The sequence below is a fragment of the Phyllostomus hastatus genome, unplaced genomic scaffold (assembly GCF_019186645.2).
Source record: "Phyllostomus hastatus isolate PE091 unplaced genomic scaffold, TTU_PhHast_1.1 phas_scaffold_21, whole genome shotgun sequence".
Lineage (NCBI taxonomy): Eukaryota > Metazoa > Chordata > Mammalia > Chiroptera > Phyllostomidae > Phyllostomus > Phyllostomus hastatus.
The window spans coordinates 4,554,102-4,578,836 of NW_025334017.1; the positions used below are offsets into that span (position 1 = coordinate 4,554,102).

At 37.0% G+C, this 24,735-nt stretch overlaps 1 protein-coding gene across 2 annotated transcripts in view; it reads left to right on the forward strand.

Moving 5' to 3' along the window:
- The first annotated feature begins 10,289 nt into the window (after positions 1-10,289).
- Positions 10,290-24,735, forward strand: part of UBXN2B (UBX domain protein 2B) — a 34,218-nt gene continuing 19,772 nt past the window's right edge. For both annotated transcript variants that reach the window (XM_045861252.1, XM_045861253.1), the window contains exons 1-3: positions 10,290-10,383; positions 16,424-16,527; positions 22,899-23,049. In XM_045861252.1, coding sequence (XP_045717208.1) covers positions 10,303-10,383; positions 16,424-16,527; positions 22,899-23,049 — 336 coding nt within the window. In that variant the 5' untranslated portion in view covers positions 10,290-10,302. The remainder of the gene's footprint in view (positions 10,384-16,423; positions 16,528-22,898; positions 23,050-24,735) is intronic.

The window sequence follows — 24,735 nt, forward strand, 5'->3', positions numbered from 1 at the left end:
TTGTCCTATGTACAATGTTTCTTGTATCTTGTAGCTCCTCCAAAAATGTCTCTATTTTTTAAAAAGATTTTATTTATTTATTTTTAGGGAGGGGAAGGAAGGGAGAAAGAGACAGAAACATTAATCTGTGGTTGCCTCTTGTGCACTTCCCACTGGGTACCTGGCCCACAACTCAGGCATGTGCCCTGACTGGGAATCAAACTGGTGACTCTTTTGTTTGCAGGCTGGCGCTGAATCCACTGAGCAACACCAGCCAGGGCTCTATTTTTTATATTACATAGCTGGATACCTGCTGGACAGACTCTCTGTGTGTGTGTGCATATATATGTATGTATGTATATATATGGTATGCATATATATGTATATATATATATATAGTGCAAAAATTCCCACAATGAAGTTAACACATCCATGATCTTACATATTTTCTTTTTTTTTCTTGGAGAGAACACTTCAGATCTATTCTCTTAGAAAATTTCAATTATACAATATAGTATTATCAACTATATTCACCATGTTGTTCATTAGATACTCAGTCCTTATTCATCTTACAGCTGAAAGTTGGTGCCCCTTTGTTAGCCTCTCTCCATTTCCCTCACCCCCAGCATCTGGCCACTGCCATCAATTCTGTTTCTATGAATTCCACTTCTTCTTTTTTAAAAATTTCTACGTATAAATGATACCAAGCAGTATTTGTCTTTTAAATTTCCCTGGCATATTTCATTTACCTTAATGGCCTTAATGAATTATTTACCCCTGGGCTCCCTAGGTGATATGTCATTGTAGTCAGTGATGCTCTTTGAACATCTCTGACTTGTGCCTGGGCAACAACAATGGAAATACCCATTGCTGCTGCTTCATGCAGCCTTAAATGCATCCACTTACTTTGGCTATACTTACTTATTTAATAGACATGTTCCTTTAATCCCTCTGTCTAAGCTGTTACTCCCAGGAGCAGACACTGTTTATATAGCTGTGCTTAGTCTGAAGAAACTCGCTGATGCTTTTGTTGATGGCTGGAGAACAATGAGAGCCTGAAGTCAAGCCTTTTGATCAGATTTATTCATGTTACTTGGCAAGAAGTTGAAGACAAATAAAAAGTTGAAAGAGGGAACCAGCAAGAGATTCCCCCTATCTTTTCTACTGTAAAGCGCAAAGAAACGTAAACAGGAATAATATCTAAGCTGTTTAACTTTGACCTCGTCCTTTCCTGGCTGTAGTCAGAGCCGAACAGCAACAGGCCCAAGCAAGTCTCACCCAGTTTCAAAAGCCAGACAGTTCTTTTTATTCCAAACACAATTTTTGTTTTAGTCTCATAGCTCAAAAATCTCAAGACTTTCCTTTTTTCAGATTTATGCTGCATTATGACAATGAGGAATAACCTGTTGGTTCTACGAAATGTAAATTCAACTCCCAGGCTCACTTTCTGGGCACGGAGGATCCCGCTGTCAGAGGAGGAATGTAGGGTGAAATGTCATATATTGCGTTATGTTATTCACGTGTGCTGCCCTAATTCTGGTCCTTGCTCTGACAGTGGGGAATGGGAGTGTCTATCTTGAGGTTAAGAGACAGGGATGAAGGATGGGAGTTGGTGGGCGGGGGCGGATTGGGGAGGAGGTGCCTGGGGTAATGGAGAAACAAAGCTTGGGTTGTTTGTTAAAGCTCCAGAGAGAGAGTGTGCTTTTCCCAAAAAGACGAAAGTTTCAGGAATAGTTTAGCTAAAATTTGCAATCACATCAATTAATAAAATTTAGTTACACTAGGTGCTTTAAATTATTTTTTCAACTTTCTTTCTCGAGCTATTATGAAATGAATGGAAACAACAACTAAGAACTTCACATCAGTAATTCATGCTCTCTTTCTATCTCATTTTCTCACTTGTACCAAATTTGATTTTAATTTGATTTCTATATAATAACAATCACAGTAATATATTTATCCTGTCTTGGAAAGAATGTGAAGCAGGAGGGGATTCTCAAATTACAACTGAAATCTGTGAGCTAGTGCTCCCTCTGGTGAACTTTCTTTGCATTGCACATGCCTTTCTTTTTCCCTTTTCTCTTCTTCCTTTTTTTTTTTTTTAAATACAAGAACACCTCATTTATAGGCCAAGAAACATTTCACAAAGCCAAGAACAATCAGGAAGTAAACTCAAAGGTCACTACATGATAAAAAAAATGCATGAATCTGATAAGATTGAACTGATTGGATTCGCCAGGATTCTTCTAAGGGAATTTGTTAAAAAGTAATGGCTTGATAATAGACCTGAAAACCACAAGGGACTTCTCAGGTATAATTATTTTGAAACAACTGTTCTGGTTAATAAAGGAGGGGGAATTTGGATTTGGGGATTGGAGAGGGAGAAATCCCACCTTTACCCTGGGGGCAGTGCTGCACAGCGGAGCGGGAGCCACAGAAGACACAGGCTAACTAGTGTCCCAGTGAACCTCTCTGAGTAACCTCAGATGCCAAAACCTCCCTGGACTCTAAAAACCCTTAGCAGATAATACAGAAAAATAGAGGCCTTTGTAATGAACCTAATAAAATACAGCAGACATAAACCTCAAGCTTGGACATCAGCCTCTGACATTTTTGAGGAGTGAGGATGGTAAGGTGTAAGTCAGAGAGGATGACATCGCTTTTGGCATAGTCAGTCATCGACCTGGGGAGCTTAGAGAAGATCTCTTTTGTATTATACAGAGTTGGAGCTTTCTGAATACATTCTGCTAAAAAACAAGTTTCGATCCTGACCTAAGAGGAAGTCTTGGGAAATTAATTTACAACTTTATATATAAGAAGAGATCCAGAGAGAGAAACCCAGAAGTTCTCATGGTATGTGTCTACATGGTGAGGGAAAAAGAGGCCCAGGACTGTGGAGACACCTCCAGGTTGTAAAAGAGACACCGGAGAACCTGTGGCCTTGGACATATAGTTACATTCCACAGGATTTGAGTGAAAACCCAGCACCTTTCTATCCCATCTCCAGGAACAAAGGTTGTCTCCCTCCTTTCAGGCAGTTGCCTCTTTGTCCTATATATAAGCCGAGAAAGTCCATTTTTCTCTTTCCCTCACCTTTGGAACATTCAGGGAAATGGACTGGAGGAGGGGAAAAAGCTTGGTTTAAGATATCCAAATAAAAATAACAGTTAAAAGAACACTATGAAATGTAATGGTAAAAAGTAAGTATTGGAAAATAGATTTGGAAGTCCTAAAAGCAGAAATCCTCTATTCGTGTAACTGAGGCAGTGGGCACATCCATGTTGCCTCAGTGGATGACCCAATGATCAGTATTGGAAGGAACAAGTTTTAATTTACAATATTCCGATGCTGGGGGGACTCAGAGCACTGATGCTCTGAACCCTCCTTTCCCAGAAGACCCAGCACTTCCCTTGGTCCCTAAAAGGCTATAAGACAAAAGCCCCAAAAGTTTCCCATCTCCTTATCTTAAGTCAGCTGCACAAAGTCTCACAGCAGCTCTCTCCTCCAGTATCTGGGGTATGGTGTCATTAGCCTCCATATTACGATCCAGGAAAGCAGGTGCCATGGTGCACTGGATCATGGTGAAGTTCGGGAAAGACATAAGTACCAAGAGTCTAGAGAGAGTCCGGGTTTGCAAGGTCAATGTCTTGCAGGGGAGAGTCTTCGGAGTCAGCTAGAGCAGGCATGATCAGAGCAGCAGTATGTCTTGTCCATTACCACACCAGGCTGCATGACCCAGTCCCCGACTACAAACTACATAGTTGCTTGGTTACTTCTCCCTTCACACGGCTGCTACATCATTCCTCCCTCAAGGCTGTTCCACTCCCTTCCAAGTCGCATGACCAAATCCCCTCATGGCTGCCTGCCCTTAGTTTGACTCCTGATCTGGAGCCTCCTGTGTGACCTCATCTCTGACTCCTCCCACAGTGAGCTACATTTGTCAGTTCTCCTGTATTGTTTACCTTTATTCAACTGCCATCCCCAGTCAGGGTAAGAGCCACTCAATAATGCGGGGAGACCCACCTCCTTTGCTATTTCACAAGTCAAGATATATCCTGAAACTAACACCCATCCTGCTCCAAGGCAGTAGCTCAGCTGTTACACCAGCTGATACTTTTCTGTTATGAAAAGTATCTTAAGTCATATTGTCCACTTCCCCTATCCTCCAAACCATGGGCTGTGTGGGTTTGCTCCTATTTTCCCCAGGCACCCCTTGTCCTATACCCCATTTCATCCATAGATTCCATGTTTGCAAGTTCACCTACTCAATAAAATGTATTTGTAACCCCAAATCAATACTCATGGGTTCGTGTGGTCATTCACAGACTTGCACACAAAAGCAAAATAACTGAGCTGCCCAATGAGCATGTTCCCATTTGTGCATAAATGGTAGGTATGAGAGTGAAGGATACTGTGTAGTGACAGCATATACAGTGAGAACATAGGAGGCTGAAGGCAGAACTCTAGGGAACATAATTTAGAAGGTGGACAGGAGATGAAATGTTAGGGGAAGCTCAAAAGGGATGGTCAGGTAGGTAAGGAGAGAATGATGAGGATTATCCTGAGGAAATTTCAGGATGGGAACAGTCACCAATGTAAGGAGATTCAAAAAAGCTCCCAGATGACACATAGATCGTACAGAGAAAAAGCATATACTTTAAGTGTAATTGGGCCTGAATTTAAAACTTATTTCTGCCACTTCATAGCTGGATAATATAAGGAAATTCATCTTATTTCTCTGGTCCGCAGTTACTTCTGTAGAATGAAGATAATCCTAACCCAGAATGTAGATTCCATGAAATAACATACCATGAAAATAAGCAACTATGAATATTCTATATTCCATAAACATTAAAAAGCCAAGCTTTCCCCAGGCACTGTGGCTCAGTTGTTTGGACATCGCCCCGCAAACCAAAAGGTCACCAGTTGGATTCCCAGTCAGGGCACACGTCTGGATTGCAGGTTTGGTCCCCAGTTGAGGTGCGTATGAAAGGCAGCCAATCAGCGTTCCTCTCTCACATTGATGTTTCTCTCTCTCTCTCTATCTCTCTCCCTTCCCCTCTGCCTAAAATCTAAAACAGAAATAAAAAATCAAGATTAAAATATTTTAAAGGATGAAATAAAGCCACTGTATACCATAGTGACCTCTGATCATGCCTTCCATTAAGTAAAATTATGTGAGTTTCATTTATATTGGGAAGTTGAAATTGAATACAGTTTATTAGTCCAAGATGAATAGGCCTGTTTTTTATTATCTCTCCTACCCATATATGGTGAAGATCTCTGTTGATATATTTTGTTATAGCTTGACTTTCAATGAATGGAAAATGGACTTTAAGAAAGTCAAACCTGGATTTGAGTTATGGACCCCTTCTTCCTTCATTCATTCATTATTAAAAGGACATATTATGTTCCAGGATATATATTAAGGCACAAGAGATAAAGACATGGCCCAGGGCCTCTATGATCTTACAGTCTAATGAAGGAAAATAAGTAAGTGTAACAAGGCATTAAAATTAAGTGTCTCGTTTAAGCATCCCAAAGAATAATACACATTATATGTCAAAGCAAATACGAGACAGAAGCTCCTGGAAGGTAATCCCTACAGAATAAATTCCATGATTTTGAACCCCTCAACTGCCTTGAGAATATAAAATAGAGAATAAAAAGGGAATGAGGTACTTGTGATCATACTTCTTTGGAGAAGAATGGAAAAAGGTACCATAGCTTTCATCACAAGCTAAGAGAAAGAGGAGTTCAAAGGGGCCATGCGAGTGTTGGTTGACATTTTTATTCACATTAACAAGATGTGAGTGAAGCAATGCAAACATATACAGTAACTCAATCATGTGACATAAGCAGCTTCTTTCTTCAGTTGGCTAATAATTTTCAAATTCTGGAAGAAAATTTCTTTTTTTCTCTTTTTTGTTTTGTTTTGTTTTGTTTTGCTATTCACAATATAATAGCTATAGACACAGCACACTCTTAAGTTTTAACTGCATTATAAACATTTTTCCCACCACATTCTTAAATCCAAAGTAGACAATCAACAAAACACTATATCAAATTGCTAGTTGTGGTTCTTAGCCAGTTGTGGAGGTGTCAATATTCCCATCATAGTGAGTTTCAAGCTGCCACCAGATTGTCACTGAATGTGGAGTAAGAAGCAGGTGTGCAGTAGCATGCCCTCATATGGCACCTCCATATAGCCTCAAGAGCATAGATAATAATAACAAGTATTTAAATAATCAGGAAATGATTTTTGAGTATGTATTACATTAGTTTTTAGTGTGATTTCATTGTAAGTTTATATAATTTAATGTTTAATAATAGCTGTGTTTAACAACTGTCTATAAAATTCCTGAAAATTTAACAATAGGCTCTCATGAGCCAGTATAAGCCACCTCCTGTACACCGCTGACTTTAAGTACATTGAAAATGTAGTCTTTACTGTCCGAGCTGTCACTCTGAAATCACTAAAATGTAGATTTTCATCCCTGTGAAATTAGGAGGGGCCTTTGCAACAGCAATCTCCTCTTTCCTTAGTCTAGTGGATACTTTTCAGTCCTAACTTTACTTAATTATCTGTAAGAAATGACACTGCCAGTCTCTTCCTTGAGACCTCCCTGTCATTAATGTTTTTCAGTTTGTTCCCTTCATCTTACCTCTGAGTATTCCTTAGTCTATTTCATATGTCCTTTCTCCATTGAGCCCTTCATTGTTGACATTTCTGAGCATTCTCAGTCCTTGCATCTTCTCATACACCTCATCGCCCTTGGAAGCCTCATCTACTCTGCTATCACTTCTATGCAGTCAACATCAAATCTGTATCCCCAATCCAAAATTCTCTCCTAGCTTCCTCATAGCTACACCCAAATTTACAATTGCACCATGAAGTTATTTTTACCCTAGATCCCACATAAATTTCAAATTCAAAATGGCCATAGCATATGGTTTTTTCTTTTGAAGTTTATTTTTCTCTTTCAACTCAGTAATTTACAGGTTGTTCCATTAAAAAAATTATCTAACCAAAACCCCTGATGTCATTCTTTATTCTTCTTTCTTTCATATATTTCCCACATGTCAGACACTAGCACCTTTAGGTCTGACCCTAACATCTCTACCAAATATTACTTCTCTCTATATTCACTGCCACTGATAAAATTTAGGTCCAAATCATGCCTCACTGTTGCAATAACCTTTGAATTTACTAAAGCTGACTCAATTAACAGTGATGCATCATCCATGATCTTTCTAAATTAAAAATCCATTAATAGCTCTCAATTGCCTTAGATTGGTGGTTCTTAACCATGGCAGGACAACAGAATTATCTGGGGAGGTTTTTTCAACCAACTTTATAAATGTATGGTTTACATATAATAAAATGCATTAATTTTAAGTAAATAGCTCACTGTGGTTTTAACAATGTATATACCTGTGTGATTGCTACCACAATCAAGATATAAAAGATTTTCATTACCTCAAGAGGCTCCCTATGTCCCTTTTTAGGTCAAACTTCCCAAGCTTATTCTTCTCCAAAGAAACAATGTCAAGCAACTGATAAGAGAAAAATTCTAAGGTGTTCTTAATTTAATGACAGCAGGCTTGTCAGGGGAAGAGAGACAGGGGGGTTAACCAGTTAACCTCTGAGGGCAGAAACAAAAGACTGTTTACATTCCTAATGTAAGCTGAAACTTTGAGGCAACTTTCAGCTGGCTATTTCAGCTATTATCTAGAGGAAATAGTTAAACATCAGAGGCCACCACATCTTGCTTGTGCATGAACTTCCCAGACTGTTGCCCACAGGCAATCCAAAAGTAGCAAATATTTCTTCCTTAAGGGCGATGCACCTATCCCAGAACTGTCTCCATTCCACCTTTTCCCAACCACATTATCTACAGCCAATGTAAATTCTTTCAAAAGGACTTACATCTTTCTTCCCCAAACTCCCTTGACAAGAAAACACTGATAGCTGCAGTACAGCAGACAGGTTTGGCTTTCCCAGCTAGCCTTTGCTGGTGGCTCAGACTGCATGCCCCAGTGCCTGGTCCTTTTCCTGGATAGCATGTGGCACAATAAAACCTTTTTTTTTTCCAGAAAAGCTCTTGGCCAAGAAGTTTTTTGTTTAACACAACTACCAGCTTTCTGGCAGTAAAGTTTAGTCTTGTCTATTCTAGCATTTCATATAAATCAAATCAGAAAATATTTACCTTTTTGCATGTGGCTTCTTTTACTCAGCATAATGTCTTTAAGATTCATCCATGGTGTAAGATTTCTTCCTTTTTACTGTTGAATAGTATTCCATTGTGTGAATTTATCAAAATGTTATCTATTGTTTGTTGATTGGTTATTTCTATTTTGGGGCTATTATGAGTAAAGCTTCTATGAACATTTGGGTGCAAATATTTTTGTAAATATATATTTTGATTTTTCTTGGGCTTGTACTTAAGAGTGGAAATACTGGATCTTATGCCATATTTAACTTTAACTCTGAATATTTAACTTTAGAATACACTAACTATTTTCCAATGTAGCTACACCATTCTTCATTCCCACTGCATCGTGGGAGAGTTCCAGGCAGAAAACCACAGCAAACACAGCTCATCCTGCTTGTGTCCCTTCCCTGGAAAATCACAGACCTGTACTGCCTATTACTCAAATGTCTGAACATAGATGTTTCATATTTTATTATTTTGGGAGAGTGGGATGGCAAGTTCAGTTCCATTTGCACTGCCTTTGCCAGAACTGAAGTCCACTTGGAGAGGATTTTAAATAATATAATGCTTGTGTTTCACCACATGCTAATTAAATCTGAGTACATGGGGTAAAGGAAGAGGGAAGTGTGTTCTAATGTACAGCAACAACCTTTGAGAATCACTGGCCCGAAGGTAATGTTTAATTTCTTCACTAAGGCAACATCCCTCTGAATCTGTCTAGCCTACTCTGCAGTCTGGATCCACACACCCCATCCCCAAACCATCTTTTATGATTTCTCCTAAGCTTCAACCACACAGTTGTTTATTAACACACATTATATTTCAAATCTATGCTTTTTCCTATGGTGCATTTTGGTCCACAGTCTACTGGAAGTATTTATCCTTTAAGATAAAGCAAAAATATCATTGGCTCTATGGGACATAAAAAAGCTCCAGGTAGGGCAGAATGTTGTATTAAACGTATTAAAAAGAATGTTGGGACAAGAAATGCAAGTTTTACTATCTGGTACCGCCATTTACAGCAGGTTGAAATTTAGTCATCATCTGGTTTCCTCAGGTACAACACAATAATAACAATACTAATACTTACCTGGGCCGATGAATGAGCCCCTATGAATGAGATTACACACAGAATGCACCTAGCCAGCCTGGTGCACATAGTAGGCACCAACAGAATACTTCTCTTTACACCCACATTTCCCGCAAAGCTCTTGCAAATTGCATTTTATTATCTGTTCACGTCCCTCCCCACGAGATGGTAAGGTTGTCAAGATGAGTTTTTGAGTTTTTGTATTTCTATTGAGCGAGACTACTTATCCTAGAGAGGAGGGGAAGGGAGGGAGAAAGAGAGGGAGAGAAACATCAATGTGGGGTCGCCTTTCGTGTGCCCTTTGTTGGGGACCTGGCCTGCAACCCGGGCATGTACCCTACTGATTGGGCTTCGAACCGTCATTTCCCTGGCCCGCAGGCCAGCACTCAATCCACCGAGCCACAGTAGCCAGGGCTAGCGGGACTACTCTACCTTTGCATCCAGGGGGCATAAAGTGCCTGGGATAAGACACGAGTTTAAATAAACCTCAGATCACTGAAGATTTTAGCATTCTTTAGTTCTGATTGCATAAACCTCAGATCAATGAGGAGAATTTAGTAGTCTCTAGTTCTGATTGCAAAGAGCTTTTTACGAGGTTCTTTATTCTCAACATCAATCACGCTTTGTGGCCACCCAGTCCTTGGTAGGAAACATGAGAGAATTTGAACTAGAAAAGTAAAGCAGCAATCTTACTGAGATAAACATGCAAAGGACGTTCCCACTGTTAAAAGAACCAGCCAGTCTACGGTGCCCCCTAGGGCGGCCTACATCACTTTCAGACGCTCCGCAGAGGAATCAAGAGACTCAAGTAGAGACTTCTCTGTGGAGAGATTCTCTGAGCCAATTATTTCCCGTTAAGAAGGGAAAAAAGGGTTTAGGACAGGTGGGCTGGCGCGGAAAAAGAAGGGCGAGCGCGAGCTCGGGAGGAAGCTGAAGGAGCTCGGGGACCGCCTCCCCCAGTTGCCAAGCAACCGTCCCCGGAAGTTGCGGCTGTGGACGCAGAAGAGCGGGTCAAATATGGCGGAAGGCGGCCACGCAGAGCCGGGCGAGCGCGACAGGTCCTCTGGGTCCCGGCCTCCGAGCGCGAGGGACTTGCAGGTGCGGTGAGCCCCGGGGGACGAGGGCTTGGAGGCAGATGCGGGCGGGGGCGTGTGCGAGGCTGTCTCTGGCCTCGGCTGAGCCTTCCCCAGATCCGATCTGGGGACGGAATTACGACCCAGGGCGGCGGAGCGTAACGTCGTGTTCCTGGAAACTAGTGTCCGTTTCCCCTCCACCCCACTGTCACTTTAAAAACCATTTGTTCATTTTGAATGTCATTTTGTGGGGTCGGTTGCGCGGCTCACAGGTCGCTGCTTCGGGAGACTAGCTGCGGAGGAAAGCTTTACTGTGGCCGTGGGGAAATTAGCGATCACTTTAAAAAGTAGTAACAGGTGTGCCGGTTTGATCTTTGTCTTGGATGGTATTTCTGTCTTGACTTCTTGTATATAAAAATGTGTTTTTTTTAAAGTCAAGTAGCTTTTCCCTTTTAAAAGAGAGAACTTAAGTATTTCATCTTACAGCTGCACAGCCTAGATGTAAAGGCTACGGTCTATGAAACATTGCAACTAAAAATCCAGGAAATAAAACTTTATGATGTTATAGGACACTGACATTAGGTAGCTACTAAATATGAATGCACCAACTTTGGCTTTAGCAGATTTTTAACACTACTTGGCTCATTTTAGGTTTTCTTTCTGTCTCCTTATAAGGTCATTAATAAAATTCAATAAGTGACTATGTATAGTAGCGATATGGTTAAACATAAGTGACTCTAATTCCACATTTTCCTTGGTAGAAAAGTTCTGTTAACGTTATAGCCACACCTTCTTTCTATACGTCTCTGAACCGACATCCCGATCACCTGCCGTGTAGCACACTGCTGAGCTCCGGGGGATGCTGAGATACATAGGGCGTCAAACCCACAGTTGGGTCTGGACACTGCTGGATACCTATTTTTTGTTGCTGCAGATATAAGATATGAATGTATTTAACATTTAAGATAGCATATGATTGAGTGCCAAAATAAACAGTGCATAGTGGGTGGGCTGGAATGGGAATAAAAGGGAGAATACTGTACTTGAACAATGATTAAAGTAAAATTTTAAAAAATAAAATAAAATATAATAAACAGTGCATAAAATGAGGGATTTGGAGAATGGGAAGATCCGTGTAGAACAGGTCCAGTGCCCATCAAGTCAACCCAGTAGTAGTAAAGACAATCACGGAACAGGACGCCATCACTTTTCACTTTTGTATTGTAGACCACCGTCACTGAGAGGCAACCTGGGATGCTGGGGGGAAAATGAAGTTTCTGGGTGACCAACTTCAGTTAGCACCTTAGCCCTGCCACTTCATAGTTGTGTGAACATAGGAGAAATGTCTTAACCTCTGTCATCCTCAGTGTCTTTCTTTATAAACTAGAGGTGACAGTGGTGGTGTCATGGGTGAAATGACATCTGTAAAATGCCTGTGCAGAACTCCCATATTATCCTGGCCCAGTACTTGCTTGATAAATATTTGATTCCTTTTCCCTTAAAGGAGAAAAATTACAACTTTTCACTGGTTAGTCCATTCTAGTGTCATTCAAGTTAAAACTATGTAACTTAATATCCTTTCTCTAGTTTAAGTCCATTTCTTTTTATGTGATCAGTGAGAACAGCTTGGTTGTTGATCACCTGATTCTTGGCAAATTTACCAACAATCCAGTGGATTAATATGTGATTAATGATCAGAGGTATACTGGTGATGCCACTAATTGTGAGAATGCCTTCGTTTCCACCACCAGTTAGAAGAGGAGGTTTTGGGGGGAGGTTTTTTTTTTCTCTTTAATGAACACAAGTTGGTATATCAAATACACTAAGTATTGGTAATCTTTCCTTTTAGAATTTAGTAAGAATGTGAAGAAATTGCAAAGAAACCTGAAAACAACAAGTGATGACATGTGAAGAAATAGAGTATGTATCAAAGGTTTAAAAGAATTGGATAATGTTCTTTTCCCTGACTGGTTTCTTGAATATTAATTATGTTTGGATTATTTTATATTTTAATCTAGCCATGCTTATTTTAAGAGCTACCTAATTAGCAGTTTTCTGTAGACACTTTTTTGCTTTCCCTACAGCTTGCTTTAAGAGTCTGTCACAGTATTATAGAGGAAAAGAGTGATATATTACTAATGGAACAAGCAAATGTACCCCTCAGTACATATATCTTAGCTGCCACATAGTGCAGGGTTTGTCAGCACCAAAATTGGGAGAGGTTTCTCACAAGGAGAAAGATGAATAGTTGTTTCCCAGATAACCTCCCAGCACTATGGCCTCTGACTTACAAACCACAGAAATCTCCCGTAGATATCAAACCAAGAGTGCTTATCTGTTAGCTTTCTTCTCCCAAATTTGGAAACATTCTGGGGAAAAGTTTGGGGCAGGTTTGTTAGTAATAGTACTAACCCTAAAAACCTCACCTCAGCATTCTTTATTTTTTAATATTTTCAGAGACCTTTGTAACTTCAGGTGCCCCTCAGTCAAGCCACATGTGTGGATTTCACTGTAGCTGAAAGTATCAGATTACTTTATGCATGCTTCTGTCCCAGTTTTTGCAGAATTAATATAAAAAGAAAATGCTTTCTGTTCTTAATTCTGTATTTCCATATACATTGGAGTTGAAAGGAATTTGGGATAACTTTAGGGTTAAGATTCAGCTTTGGATGGGACAAAGGGGAAGTTCTGTAAGTAAGAGAAGAATAAGATTGATACTTTGTTATAACTGCCACAAGTATCCTATTCCTGTTTGATCTCAGTATTCTGTATCATTAAACCTTAATTTTAGTGCGCATCAGAACCACCTGGAAAGAAGGGTTGTTAAAACGCAGATTGCTGGGCCCCACCCCAGAGTTTCTTTAGATCTAGGGTGGGCTTGGGCATCTGCATTTTCAAGGTTGCTAGGTGATGCTGATATTGTTATTCTATATAAAAAATGTCTGTATTATATCTTCTGGTCTTTGTTACTCTAAGACTGACAATTCTAGTACTTTTAATCTTTTGTCATTTTCAGTAACTTTGCTTTCAGGTTTCTTTTTATGTTCTTCACATTGCAAATTATAAAAAAAAAGATTATCAATGGTTACATACTTTATTATCTCTGTGTATTTGAAATACCTTCATAATCAAATTGTTTCACTTGTGGAGCAGTCCATCCTGATAATTCACAATCCATTATTATGTTTTATCTCTTTATTTGGCTGAGATTTTGTTGTTGTTGTTCTGTTAGTTTTGACCAGAACTTCACTTTATTTTGATCAGTTTAAATAATTATTTCCTCTGCTGATGTGATGTCATTTGTTATGTCAAATAATATAAATTAAATTTCTTTGAATATTTACTCATGAATTTATGCCCTATTATGCTACAAGGACATCATGAATCATGGCATTAATTCCCTCTGAATATCATTTCTTCTAAGTTAATGAGGTACCATTAATAACTAGGACCTTTCAGCAAGGTGGACTCTCTGGTCTTATATAATTTTCTCTGTATTCCTATTTTGTTAATATATATTCCATATTCCATGGTGTCAAAAGGCATTGCTTATTTTATTTACTTCATAGAAGAAATTATTTGATTGACAGGATTATTCAGATCCTTTTACAGCAAAAACCTAACAAGATACAAGACTGTAGCAAATATTTAAATTTTAAAATCTATAACTTTATTTCTCTCTCTTATGATTTATGTTGTGTTCATACTCTACATAATTCAGCATGAATTTGTTGGGTGCCTATTAAGTACTAAATTAGAAACAATTTAGGAAGCCTAAAATGTAGCTGGGAAAATAAAATAGTAAGAAAATTATACAAGTGATGGCAATATAATGTTTAATATAAATGTCAATAATAAGATAGCATATACCATGAGGATTTAGAAAAGAAATATCTTTAGTTGAGAAAAATTAGGAAAGGCTTTTTGAAGGGTGGATGAAATGAGCTTATGAAATACAGATAACATTTCCACTGATGGGAAAGGGGATGCTGTAAAGTAATTCACAGGGCCAGAATAATGTAATCAGCTCAGGAGGAAATTCGTAAAGAAATATTGTGTTTAAAGAGATTTCAGGGAGGTAAAATTTCCAAAAAGTTTGGGCCCAACTTGTCAGTCAGAGTGTCTGCCCCTGGTTCTGTCCCTGTCTCGCACACTCTCTCACGTTCTTGTTGTTGTTTTTAAGGGTTAAGGTAGGAAATGGCCATAGCAGATATACAGACAACTCTGCAGAAAGAAAAGAGATCTTGGGGAGCATAAAATATTTTTATATAAGGAAAATAATGATGTAATCATTATTAAACATTTAAATAATATCTTTTAGTAAAGGAACACTTGTGTTTCACATCCACTATGTACTTCATAAAAGAACCCTCTAAGGCAATTTTTTAATAGACATTTAAAGGTGAGGGAACTAGTACTCAGAGAGAAGCTAAGAAAATTGCCCAATGTCACAGTAAGAGCCTAAGTTAGAACCTAATTAGTTCTTCTCAGTTGCAAAGCATTTCTATGATTAGGATGTGTAGCAAATTGCTATGTTAGAAATATGAAAGTTGATGTGTATGTGGGTAGGTGAAGGTAAAAATTTAGGGAGGAAAAAATAAAGCCTTTTATTTTGGTTTTGTTGCGTGCATATTTTAAAAGTTGATTAATAGAAATTTCTTCGGAAGAATTAATTTTGCCCCAATTCCTTGTTTCTCTTTTCCTACTGCGGAAAGAAGCTCTTGAGGTAATTTTCTTATCTCTTGTGTTTCTAGAAGGATCACTTTATCTTGTTTTTTTTTGTTTTTTGTTTTCATTTTCCCAAGGTCATCCCAATTACAATTGAATAGCCAGGAGCATTAAGGAAAGTTTATGAGCTGTTGTCCAAAGATATCAAAAGTGGGAACAAAGTAACTTAATATTAAAATATTTGGATAACTTTTTAGATTCCAATTTTAAGAATTATGTTTGTTTATTTAGTTTTGAAGATAACCATTCACATATCTATAATGCATAATTTGGTAGTATTACTTTCTAAAAGTTGTACAATCTGTATATGTAATTCATTGTCTTTCAGTTTTCAGAGGCTCGTTTTCCTAAACTTTACGAAAGTTACAAGGGAGGAGCCCCCCCAAAATGGAATTTATTTATAAAAATTGTGTATATATTCTTACATGTTTAAACATCAAACCTGCAAAAGTACACTCCATTTGATGTAATACACCTCTTGAGAAAATGCCTTTTAGTGCTCCTGCCATTTTTTCTTTCATCTCTACCACATCAACAAAACTCACTCCCTTTAAGGACTTTTTTCATCTGGGGAAACAAAAAAAGAATCCCTGGGGCAAGATCAGGTGAATAGGGAGGGTGGGGTATGGGGGTTATGCCATTTTTGGGTCAAAACTGCTAGGCGTGGGCAGGTGCAATGGTAAATCACCCATTGTAAAATTGGCAGACACAATGAGAATTCCGAAACAATTTACCGAAGCTGAACTCAGCCTCCCAGAATTGCCAGTTGATACACTGATACAGATGGGTTTCTAGAACACTCTCCTAGTGGGGGAAGCCTGTCCTACAATGGACCCACTCTCCAGAAGATAATTCCAGTTATTTTTGGGTCCCCCTTGCGTATGTCTGGTAGACTTCTAAATAGAAAAATTTTTAAATTATTTTATGTGTTTGGATTTTGAAAAGTTGAACAGCTAAATAAAATAATTTTTGAGATCTGATGAAAGCAAGTTTTGAAACATCCTCAAGTGGTTTTGAAAGAATTGCAGAATTGTAGGTTCAACTTTAAAAATGATCTGTTACTGAACACAGTTTTTGGACTGTTGAAATAATTATTTGAAAATAACTAAATAATTATTGTAACTTTAATTTATCCTAATATATGTGGCATTTTGTTTTATAAAATGAGGGATGTGATGGTTTTGTTTTGAAAGGGATTCATCATCTGATGCAGCAGCCTTCATGTTTCATTAGAAACCTTTATTATGCAATTACAAGTTAATGTTCTACTCACAATTTCTCATATAGAAGAGTTTATTTCTGGTGTTACACTGAATAATGGGTCTGTCATTTTATAGTTGGCCTTGGCAGAATTGTGTGAGGATGAAGTGAAATGCAAATCTTCCAAATCTGATAGACCTAAAGCTTCAGTCTTTAAAAGCCCACGAACACCACCTCAACGGTAAGTTTTTTCTGGATCGAGCAAAAAGGAAAAAAAACTCATGGACATGGATAGTGTGGTGATCTCAGGGGTGGTAGGGTATATAAGGGGATTAAATGGTAATGGAAAAAATACAATAAAAATTAAAAGGAAAATAATTGTATCCCTTTTTAGTTTTCTAATCCCAAATTACTTTAAATGGCCTTGGACATTTTTTTCAATCTGTAATTTGTGAAAATAAATATTATTTAGGTACTGTTTCTAAAACTGTAATATTCAGAAAGCTGGAAGAAACTTATGGAAACATAATCTTAAATACATACAACATAGAATTGTGATTCTGTGTGGAGACATAGGACTCATTGAGGATCTAATGAAAGCTATAGCTCCTCTCCTCTCAAAATATTTATGGACAATTTTGTCAATTATTTTTAAGTGTTTCTGTGTTTCTTAAAGACTATCCAGCCCTGGCTGGGTAGCTCAGTTGGTTAGAGCATCATCCCTAGATACCAAGGTCACAGGTTTGATCCCCAGTCAGGGCACGTACAAGAATCAACCAATGAATGCATAAATAACTGGAACAAATTAATGTTTCTTTCTTTCTACCTATCTCTTTCCCTGTTCTCTCTCCTTAAAATCAGTAAATAAAAAAAATTTTAAAGCCCATCCATTGAGTCCCTTATGTGTTTATTGTTCTCCATTTAAAAATCTATAACTTCAGGAATCTGTCTTCGCTTCTCTTGGATGAATATCCATCTATAAGTGAACTTCTAGATAGTATTTACTATTGCTAAAATCCCTGAACTATAAAAAGAACCAACCGTGAAGATTTAAGAGATGAAAGTCAGGTACATTATATTGCCACAAGTTTTCGTCTTTCTAGGAATCTTTATTATCATTTTTTTAGTACTGCAGATATCATTACTGGGGAGACACTTGAATTTTCTCATTATATCTCAGTGTCAGAAAGTCTGTAATTTTACCAGTAGCTAAAATATTCACTGAAACTGTTTCATCTTTTCCTTTTGTTTGTTTGTTGTTGTTGCTACTCTGCATCGTTCTTTCTGTGGGGAAGCTAAAAATGACATCTCTTTCCGGACCTGAATGAGAAGAAAGGATAATATTTAAAATTTTCCCCCAACTTTTTATTTTACAAATTTTCAAACCCATAAGATAATTAAAACATTGTACCGTGAGCATATGCTCTGTGTGCTTCATCGGTGGTTAACATGTCTTGGCACTACACTCACACAAGCGCTATCTTACTCAGCTGTTTGAGAGTAAATTGCAGCCGGTGTTACACTCGCCCCTACACACCTCAGTGTGCATCCTCTTATGAGAAGCACACACTCCTTCATAACCTTGATCACATATCATACCTTAGGCAGCGAACAGTAATTTCACTAAATCACTGAACAACCCGCTGTCAGACACCTCTTAGAGCCAAGAGCTGTGCATTCCATTTGATTATGCTTGTTTTGAATCTGAATGAGTCATCCTCCCCACCGTTTTGTTGTTTTCTCTTTTTTTTTAGATTTTATTTATTTATTTTTAGAGAGGGAAGGGAGGGAGATAGGGAGAGAGAGAAACATCAATGTGCATCAATGTGCGGTTGCTGGGGTCTGTGGCCTGCAACCCAGGCACGTGCCCTGACTGGGAATCGAATCTGCGATGCTTTGGTTCGCAGCCCGCACTCAATCCACTGAGCCACGCCAGCCAGGGCTTGTTGTTTTTTTTTAAGCTTATCTGTATAATCTAAAATTTATAGGGTTGGCCAGAAAGTTCATATAGTCTTTTCTGTACATATTATCGGCATATTATCTTGGCACTATTTGAATATCCTACCTTTCATTTAATTCTTATTTGACATGTATGTGTCTATATACTTTGTGTCCAATGGCTCTAGTAACAGTTAGTTGTCTTTAACTGCATTCAAAACAATTTTCTTAGATTGTATTGTGACAGCATTTTTTAAAAAATACTAAAATTGGTGAATTTTTGTATGGCTATTTTAATATTGAAGATGGAAGAAAATATGCAACATTTCCGGCATATTATGCTTTATTATTTTAAGAAAGGTAAAAACACAACTGAAATGCAAAAAAAAAGATTTGTGCAGGATATGTAGTAGGTTCTGTGACTGATCAAATGTGTCAAAAGTGGTTTGCGAAGATTCTTGGTACTACTGACATTTTGGCCAAATAGTTCGTTGCTGTTAGGCTGTCTTACATACTAGAAGATGTTTAGCAGCACCCCTGGCCTCTACCCACTGGAAGCCAATAGCAGGAGACAGCAGACATACTCAAAATGTCCAAATCAATAAAATTGTTGGTAAAAATGAAAGATGTGTCTTTTATTTTATGGAAAAAACTATATGGACCTTTTGGACAACCCAATACATTGACTTTTTTGAAGAGTCTAGGCCAGATGTATTATATAATGTCCCGCATTCAAAGTTACTGTTTTCTCATGATTAGATTCTTGTTTAACATGTTTGTCCAGAATACTAGTAAGTCATATTGTCTGGTATTTATTATATCACATAAAGAGCCAGATAATTTCAGTTCACTTGGTTAAGGTGCTGACCACCACATCACTTCATTGTAAGGTACAGCTTTTCCTTTGTAATATGTAGGTTGGTATCTTGGCACTATTTGAATATCCTACCTTTCATTTAATTCTTATTTGACATGTATGTGTCTATATACATACAAGATGTATACATATATTTGTATATTATATATTTTAATTGCTTCCTTAGTTTATACATTCTCCAAAGTTTTGAAAATACTTAAAATATTTATGTACAAAAGTTTTATTCTTTAACTCTTTGCCCATTGTTTTCCCAATGTGGGTATATTTTGAGTGACTTAACTCATTCACTATGTAATAAATCAAAATACTTGACTTATAAGATTAGTATATAAATATTTTCTTTACCGTTCATGTATAATCATTAAGACATTTTAATGAATGTTCTTTTCTCTTGTGTGCTACACATGTTTGGATAGGCTATCTGAAAGAATGTTGTTATTAGTCATAGTAATTTGATAATGCAGTTTTTAAGGACAGCATGCCTCAGATTTGATGTCTAGGATTATTTACATATCCAAAAGGAGGAGCTGCCTTAAATATTGGTTGAGGCTTAAGCTATGTTTAATCTGCTTAAAATACAATGTGAAACACATTATTAGCAATATTTTCTTTTTTGCTAAGTATATTTTTAATACTAAGTATACAGTTCTTTTGAGTTCATATTCAATATTGACATTTCCTCAGTTTAACTATATGCCTACCGCTTCGTTTAGTACAGAAAATAGTGCTCATTTCCATATTCTACATTTTTAGACATTATTAGATATCAAGACATGTATCTGTTTATTGTCATTTAAGCTAATATATTTTTACTGTCTGAACAGTAATTACTTGACATAATGTGGTCTGTGTTTGCAAGAGGAAGAACAGAATTTACAGAAACACTTTCAGAATATATCCTGACACCTGTTGTAACACATTTATCCACAAAAGAGTATATATCACATGTAGAACTTTAAAGATAATTTGAATATCTTTCTTCAAAAATGTGAGAACTTAAAAAAATGTCCTCTACAAGTAATTAGATTAGAGTATTGGCATGAGAATTAAATTAGATAAAGTGTTTAAGTTGTTTAGCAGAGTGTTGGTACTTAGTTGGGTCTTAAAAATTATTAGGATATTGATTAGCACAGAAGACGAGACAAAATTCCAGCAACACATAGGCACAAAGGAAAAAATTAATGACAGTGACAGGAAGGGCCTTGAAAAGGACCCAGCAGGACTTTAATAGACTAGTGGCAAATAAGGTGGGACAGGGGGCATGCTTCCACCGCACGCCTCGTAGACGTGTGATATGCGCTGACACACAGCTCATGCTGAGAATGGACCAGGCTGGGTTCATGTTTTGCTGTTACCGTCAGTTATAATTTTTTTCTATGTTTTGCCAGTGAAAAAGTATTTTAAATTCCATAGCTTCCATAAGCTTCAGTTTCCCTATTCATAAAATGGGGAGAGTATCATTGTTGAGGAATAAAAGAGCACAAATTACCTTGACAAATGTTAGCTATTATTATATACTTTTAAAGAAATACAATATAACATTAATAGTAATGGGAGAACAGGATAAGGAGACAAATCACAAGGAAAGCAACTGTGGTAATCTAAGGAATGTAAAAATTTTGGATTTGGGTGGAGTCAGTAGAATGAAGGAGAAAGGCTGAAATCCATATAGGATACCTTCAAAAGAACCATGTTGAAACTGGATGACATGGGATATAGGGAATAAGTGAATGGTAAAGACAAAAGTCTTTAAAGATTTCTGAGAGTCTTTTTTTCCTATATTCTGAGAGTATTTCTGAGATACAGGAAAAATGTGATTATTAATGGGAAGATTTATGTGTGGCCATTTTAATATTGAAAATGGAAGAAAATATGCAACATAAGTTTAGTTTGGGAGAAATGAACTTGATTCAAGTAGGGAGCTTTTAAATTTATCACTGTACCGTAAGTAAGAGGGTACTGAAAACATTTGAGAGTCATCTTTATAGAAGATGTTGTTATTTATGGGAGTGGACAAATATTTTGATGATCAGATGAGTTTAAACAGAACAAGGGTCAAGGATATAGTCATACTTAATTTTGAAAGAGGAAAGATGGATAGATTGTGGATCTAAATATAAAAGGAAAACAAAACTTAATGTCTTCATGACTTTGAGGTAGGCAAAGATTTCTTAAACAGGTAATAAAAAGAATTAACCATAAAGGAGCTAGTAAGTCTTTTTCCAACGTCTGATTCTCCAGTAAAGTCTTTCTCCAAGACAGTGATAAAAAGGAGCTACATACAGTACTTGTACTTCCCAGATGAGAGGTGTGGTAGGGAGCGAAGGACCTGCAGCAGGAGATAGCTATATCCGGAAGCCTTGCTTTTCCTTTCTTTTCTTTTTTCTTTCCTCTTCTCTTTCTTTTTTCTCCGTCCCCTTCCTTCCTTTATCATTTTCTTTCCCTTTCTCTTCCTTCCCCTTAGCTACCTAAAATCGTCTGCTGTCCAGCTCCTAATACTAACACTTATCTTAAGAGCCAGCTATGTATGGTGCCAGGTGGGTACTTGAAATATGGAAGATCACTTTGTACAGTATATGGACTGTCTAACCACTGTGCTGTACACCTGAAACTAATACAAAATAATATTGAATATAAATAGTAATTTAAAAATTAAGAGAAGAGAAAAAAGAGCCAGCTACGGCAGCATATGGACTCTCTTGAGTATAGGCTTGGCAGGAAGGCTTCCATTGGCTCTGGGTAACCAGGGGCCCCAGTGTATTCCCCAGAGCTCTAGCCGGACAGGCAAACCCACCTCCACTCGCAGTCCCACCCTCAGCTGGTGTGATCCAGCCTTATGTTAGCTTCTGTAGTGGATTGTGCTTGCTGGTGTCTACTTGTTCTCCAGGTAGACTTTTTTCTTGTAGTGAACTGAGAGCTGGTTTGCCCTTCCCTCTTTCTGTTCAGTTTTGCACATACTAATTTTGGGGAAAGTATTGAAGGCAACCTCTATTCTTAGTCTCCAGTGCTGATTTAATTTGCCCCCCTCCTTTCGTTTTGTGAGTTGGTTCAGTGCAAATTTGAAACTGGTTTGGAGGGATTGGGTAGGTGGTGAAAACATGAGTGTCATCTTACACTAGAAGTGTCTCATTGGTTGTATTAATATTTCATTAGTTCATTTTCTGTTATCCTTGATTGAAAAAATCTTGAAAGATAAAATAGGACAATAATGTAAAGGAAATTCTTATGTTCTGAAGTTGGAGTGAGAGTATAAATCAGTTTCAACATACTAGTTTATACACCGAAAAAAAACTTGTTTATGGTCTAAATTATTTACCTTTAACACAGGAGGTTATAATTTTTCAATCCAAAAAATTAAGTACACCGTCTATGTGTAGCCCTGTGGTCTAGATTTAAGTGTTCACACTGTTTGAATCTAGAGGTCCCTTCACTAACTAAGTCTGTACTGAGTGTGGATTCCTCAGGGAAAAGATTTAGCTTCTGATGGTCAGCACTTCTTCCCCGCACACCAAACATGCATTTGATAACCATTGCCCAGCATGAGGGAGGAAAAACAAGCAGGTTCTCACACCACATGCTGAGCTTGCTACAAAAATCTCCACACACTCCATGAGAAACTATATGAACTGTTCACTATTTAATTCTTTAATCCTACATTTTAAAATTAAGTATTTCCACAGACGGCATATACATTTTTCCTTTTAAATAAAAATTTTGTTCTAAGACTGTGTAGCTTTTTACTTTAAAATAGTTTGTTTGTATTCTAAGTTTTTATTCATGAACTGTGATATTTAAAGGTTCTATTCAAGTGAGCATGAATACAGTGGGTTACATATAGCTCGACCTTCAACTGGGAAAATTGTGAATGAACTTTTCAAAGAGGCAAGGGAACATGGGGCTGTCCCTCTGAATGAAGCCACAAGAGCTTCAGGTGATGACAAATCTAAGGTAATGCTCAATTTTAAAACTAAGTATGCTATTTATATTTTTGATGTCCTGTATAGTTTTTTATATTATGGAACATTCTTTTTTTCTAACTATATAGTTCTCTCTTAAATATTTGATTCCTTTTCATGTGATTATAATCTTTCTATTAATGATTGAAAGTTGAGGCAGTTTCTTACATTTTTATGTAAATCTCTACTTGTGTTTTTATTTTGAAATAATTACAGACTCATGGGAATTTACAAAATGTACACAAAAGGTCCTGTGTGCCTTTTACACATTTCCCCCTTTACCCTAATGGCTAATGTTACTTGCATTTTCCTAACAGTTGTATGTTGAATATCGCTTCATGTGCTTATTTGCCACTAGCTTTATTATCCTCGTTAGTAAAGTGTCTCTTCATGACTGTGGCCCATTTTCAAATTGGATTGTTTTGTTACAAACAAAATGAGTTATTTATTTTAATAGATGTGGATTCTTTATAAGATGTATTTTTTGCATATATTTCCTCCTAGACTATAGCTTGTCTTTTCATTCTCTTACCAGGATTTTTCATAGAGCAAAGGTTTTGGTAAAGTCCAATTTATCTTTTTTTTAATAGGTTATGCTTTTAGTGTCTTGTCTAAGAACTCCTAACTTAATATTAGGCCAGAAAATTTTCTCTGTGTTATCTAGAGAAATTCCATAGCTTTACATTTTCCATTTAAACGTGTGACCTATTTTGAGTTAATTTTACATAAAGTTTAAGTCAAGGTTTATATTTTGACATAGTGAAGGACCAGTTGCTCTACCATTATTGAAAAGACTCTTTTTCCTTCATTGGATTATTTTTGTACCTTCTTCAATTTCTGCAAAACTATAGACACAGTATTGGTATATTAAAGACAACTTGTAGTATATTTCTATGTGTTAATTATCATATGTCTTCATAGTTAACATTTCTCCACCTGATTTTCCCTGTCAAATCGTTTGGGGTATTTTCTAAACTACCGCATCGTCTCAGATACTACAGATCAGTAGCTTCCCCTGTGCTTGGATGGACGTGTGTCGTTGGCAAACATCGCTGTTGAGAGACACTATTTTAAATGAAAAATAAATTTTTAGTTTTTGTTATTTACCAATAGCTTGAATTTTCTTTTTTAGTGAAATCTAAGGTAATTTTGGTTCTTGAAAATTCTCTAATTCTGTAATAAAAATGTGAAATTGGTATAATTTAGTGTATAGAAAAGAAACCAATCTGATAATTAAAAGCTCATTTATGATATAAATGGTGGTTAAAAGGAATGGAGATTTTAACCTCATAAGCTATCCTTCTTGAAAAACAGAAGACCTTGTGGTCAGTGTAGCAAAATAAAAAGCACAGTCATAGTTGACTTGTTAAAGTTGAATAAAAAGCAACATGTAAAATAAGTATAGAGCTTTTCTTCAGGGTAATTTATACCCGCTTATAAAATTTTTTCTTTATGATTCTCTTACTTTGTGAAATATGATTTAAACATTATAGTTTTTATTAAAGGACTTGTCATAAAATACTAGGATGGCTTTTAAAAATCTGTTTATACTTCAAATTTTATATTTCAGTGTATATATGTGTTTTTTAGTTTAAGACTGGCTTAAGTTATTTCTGCTCCTAAATTACTAATGTTTTTATGGAAAGAAACATAATTTCTTATTTTAATACATTCTCTG